General features: G+C 50.0%; 1 protein-coding gene across 1 annotated transcript; it reads right to left on the minus strand.

The window, feature by feature from the left end:
- Positions 1–3,850: 3,850 nt before the first annotated feature.
- On the minus strand, positions 3,851–4,186 carry LOC311124541 (calcium-activated potassium channel subunit beta-4-like; the record flags this gene model as incomplete). The annotated part of the gene is made up of 1 exon (XM_084198662.1): positions 3,851–4,186. A coding segment is annotated over one exon (336 nt), but the record flags the coding sequence as incomplete, so codon positions are not given.
- Between the last annotated feature and the right edge of the window lie 541 nt (positions 4,187–4,727).

The following is a 4,727-nucleotide window of genomic DNA, read 5'->3' on the forward strand; positions in this document are numbered from 1 at the left end:
TCCTCAGCCTCATCCTTCCCCTCCTCCTCCCCCTGCTCTGCTTCCCCTCCTCCTCCTCCTCCTTCTCTGCCTCCCCCCCTCCTCCTCCTCCTGCTCTGCCTCCTCCCCTCCTCCTCCTCCTCCTGCTCTGCCTCCCCCCTCCTCCTTCTCCTCCCCCTGCTCTGCTTCCACTCCTCCTCCTCCTCCCCTGCTCTGCCTCCTCCCCTCCTCCTTCTCCTGCTCTGCCTCCCCCCTCCTCCTTCTCCTCCTCCTCCCCTGCTCTGCCTCCCCCCCTCCTCCTTCTCCTGCTCTGCCTCCCCCCTCCTCCTTCTCCTCCCCCTGCTCTGCCTCCCCTCCTCCTCCTCAACCCTGCTCTGCCTCCCCGCCTCCTCCTCCTCCCCCTGCTCTGCCTCCCCCCTCCTCCTCCCCCTGCTCTGCCTCCCCTCCTCCTCCTCCCCCCTGCTCTGCCTCCCCTCCTCCGCCTCCCCTCCTCCATCCCCTGCTCTGCCTGCCCTCCTCCCCCTGCTCTGTATCACAACCGGCCGCGAATGGGAGTCCCATAGGGCGGCGAACAATTAGCCCAGCGTCGTCCGGGTTTGGCCGGTGTAGGCCGTCATTGTAAATAAGAATTTGTTCTTAACTGACTTGCCTAGTTAAATAAAGGTAAAATAAAAAAATAAAATAAATAAAAAAATTGTAGGCTTCAATATGAGGAGGAAATTATATTCCTAAAAATGCTTTCCAGTTTCACTGACTCACCCAATGATGCGCAGCTCACTCGCTGGGGATGGCCGATGCGCTCGTGCCAAAAGCCTCTCTCTCGCTCTCTCGTTTTACTTTGTAAAGCAATATTTCGAAGTTAATCAAATATTTTGGTAGCCTACAGCATAGTCTTCTCTTTTCAGCAGGAGCCATTTGCTTTTCAACCTGTTGTTTTCCCTCGATTGTATTAGAAATTTTGCTTAAGGCCTGTTTTGTCTGCATGCTGTTTGTTCACTGACAGATTTGCTGCGCGTTCCCGACTGTATGCCTTTCCTTGTTATTGGGCTACAATCCACAGCTAGGTAATTTTTTTTAAAGAAGCTATTGATCCTCTGGGGCTAAAAGGTTACAATGTTGCGCAAACCATAAACCTGAAAATCTACTTTTTCACATTACGTTTTTCTCCTGGGGGCAGGAGAATTAACGGAGGCAACTAGAATGAACTTTGATCGCTTTTATTATAATTTTTACATTGCAAAAAGTGAAAATTATTTATCATGCAAACGTTACCGGATCTGACCAAATAGGTTCCGGAACAAAACAGTCCAAAACGGAGAGGTGGGATCCGGCTCAAATGAAGCACTGCTCTGCTCCCCGCTCCCCTCACCCCCCAGAGCGATTTACAGTTAGTGCATACATTATTTTATTTTTCATACTGGCCCCCCCGTGGGAATCGAACCCACAACCCTGGCGTTGCAAACACCATGCTCTACCAACTGAGCTACATTCCTGCCGGCCATTCCCTCCCCTACCCTGGACGACGCTGGGCCAATTGTGCGCCGCCCCGTGGGTCTCCCGGTCGCGGCCGGCTACGACAGAGCCTGGATTCGAACCAGGATCTCTAGTGGCACAGCTAGCACTGCGATGCAGTGGAGGAGGGGGGAGGAAGAGCAGGGGAGGAGGAGGCGGGGGGAGGCAGAGCAGGGGAGGAGGAGGAGGGGAGGCAGAGCAGGGGGAGGAGGAGGGGAGGCAGAGCAGGGGGAGCAGGGATTCAGACTGAAGTACAAAAGTAGCCTGTCAATACCGATACACACTGATACACGCGCACACATACACACACACACACACAGACATACACACACACACGGATACAATCAGCTTTCTTTAATTTCCTTCCTCAGACATCCATACATAAGTACGGCTAGTTGGCACGTTCTCCAGGATCTTTAAATGAAAGCCTTCGTGTTGGTGCTTCAACAGCTAAGGAAACCAATAACTGACCCAAAAAATCCCTGATTCATTTAAGAGACTTTGGCTGTGTTTACTAGGCAGCCCAATTCTGATCTTTTTTTTCACTAATTGGTCTTTTGACCAATCAGATCAGCTCTGAAAAGATATGATGTGAAAAGATCTGATGTGATTGGTCAAAAGACCAGTTAGTGGGAAAAAATATCAGAATTGGGCTGCCTGTATAAACACAGCCTTTTTGAAGCAGCTTTTCGCATTTCCACAAGTCACTGAGTGATTCATACTGTTAACTCATTCAACCCCTCGTTCATATTGCCTGCTTACTGTTAACTCATTCAACCCCTCGTTCATATTGCCTGCTTACTGTTAACTCATTCAACCCCTTGTTCCTAATGCCTGCTTACTGTTAACTCATTCAACCCCTCGTTCCTTTTGCCTGCTTACTGTTAACTCATTCAACCCCTCGTTCCTATTGCCTGCTTACTGTTAACTCATTCAACCCCTAGTTCCTTTTGCCTGCTTATTGTTAACTCATTCAACCCCTCGTTCCTTTTGCCTGCTTACTGTTAACTCATTCAACCCCTCGTTCCTATTGCCTGCTTACTGTTAACTCATTCAACCCCTTGTTCCTATGGTAGCCAGCCAAACAATGTTATCACTTCTTTCCTTTCAGTGGCACGGTCTACATTCATTCTAACCTCGTCCCCAGGCTCAGGCTCAATTGCTACCGCATGTAGAGAGCAGGCTGGAATTACATTTGTCCTAAATGGTACCTTATTACTTTAGATCACCCTATTCCCTCGCCCACTACTTTTGGTCACCCTATTCCCTAGTGGCCAAAAGTAGCGCACTAAATCACTGTTCAAAGCTGCGCTCCTGTTGCCATAGAACCCAGTCAGTAAACGGAGGAGGAGAGGAGGGGAAGGAGGAGGAGAGGAGGGGAAGGAGGAGAGGAGAGGAAGGAGGAGAGGAGGGGGAAGAGGAGAGGAGGGGGAGGAGGAGGAGAAGGAGGGGAAGGAGGAAAGGAGGGGGAAGAGAGGAGGGGGAGGAGGAGAGGAGGGGGAGGAGGAGGAGGGGGAGGGGCAGGAGGAGAGGAGGAGGGGGAAGGGCAGGAGGAGAGGAGGGGACGGAGGAGGTGAATGCCCTACAGTACCCCCTCAAAGGCATAAACACACTATCTACAGAAGAACACAAGATGAGAAGGTTGGGTTTCAACCCTTCTGAAGTCAGCTATAAATAACGGATGATGATGATGATGATGATTACAGAGAATCTGAAGACGTTCTCAAAAGGACCAAGACATTCCCTGATCCGTAGTCTGAGAGGTGTACGTCTGAAAAGTTATATCTAAATAAAAGCCTTCACACACAACGGAACTACAGAGCTTAATGGACTTACTGACACCTTCCCTCACACAGACCTTTGGCATTTAAGTTGTGTTGATGTCATAATGGGCTTTCTGTCCCAAAGGAGTCATTTTGTCATCTCTGTTCCTCATCATCACAGTTGAGGTTCTCTTTGTGAGTGATGATGAGGCTGTGTCTCTAGAATAGACTTGGACAGCTGTAGATCCTCTTAGGCTCGCTGTGAAGTGACTTTTATGAAAGTTAAACTCATTATTTAAGTCTGTGACTTTGTGCCATGTCTTTGGAGTAGTAATAGCAAGAATGTTATTTGGTCTTTAGAATACACAAAGTTTGTTTACATTAACATAGTTTTTGTTTTTGTTTTTAAACAGGCAATCCATTAGCCTAATATCCGTCTACGTCATGTCAACAAACTGAGACTGGGAACTTTTCCAGCCAGACACTTTGCCTAGCTACTGTATTGATCGTTCACAGCTTTGCATTCATTAACGTGCAACTATAAAGTCTAGACTGCTCCTTCCCAGTGTTCTCGTTCTAGAGTTCTAGTCATTTACCTTAGGGTTCAGCACCAGTTGCTGTTCATCAAAATGCAGCAGAGCCACGGAGTTCGACTCGGAATTATTGACGAATATCTGCAGACACGGATACAGCGACGTCCCCTTGCAGTCCGCCCCGCACGTGAACACGCACTCGAACATCTCCTCCGGTCTGAGCACGGACACCACGGTGCAGTTTGCCGGTTTGCTCTGCATGCTCTGTAGAGTGGGACTCAGCCAGCAGAACCCGAGGATAAAGAGGGACAGGATGCCACAGACGATGAGGAACAGTCCTAGTCGGATACTCTTATCCTCCGCCTCCGAGTACTCGTAGGACACCCTCATTTTCGCCATTATGGTCCTCGTCGGTCTGAAAAGAGCTCGAAAGTGACGGAGAGGAGAGCTGGAGAGGGGCGTCTCTCTCTTTCTCTGCGCTGTGTTGCCCCGAACACGGGCAGCCTCCTCTAGAAAATCGACCCTCTCATTCTACCCGACTCGGCTCTCTCTTCTTCTGCTGTCTGTATGTTCTCTTTCTTTCTTTCTCTCTCACCCCGGTGTCAACGAGGATAACTTTGCGAAAGCAAAGCAGCTGCGGTCCAGCCTGTGCCTGCCCCCCTCCTCCCCTCGCACTTATGCTCGTGATACCTACTTCATATCACAACGGTCCGTCCATATTTGGATTTTGCTGAAAGGCTGGATGTTGCATCTGGGATTAGGTAAACCTTTTAAACAGGAATAGCACAGGGAGGGTTCGGAGTGAATGCCCCTTCATTGACTGACGATCAGATGATGCGCGGCAGCGGTCCCTCGCCTCCCCTGGCTCCGACATCCATCACTTCGCTGCGGACTGGCTGGTCTACTGTTGCCCTTTGGAGATGGAGACGGCTCTCTCTGC

This window comes from Coregonus lavaretus (assembly GCF_964263955.1).
Source record: "Coregonus lavaretus genome assembly, contig: HAP1_SCAFFOLD_6166, whole genome shotgun sequence".
In the NCBI taxonomy this organism is placed as follows: Eukaryota; Metazoa; Chordata; class Actinopteri; order Salmoniformes; family Salmonidae; genus Coregonus; species Coregonus lavaretus.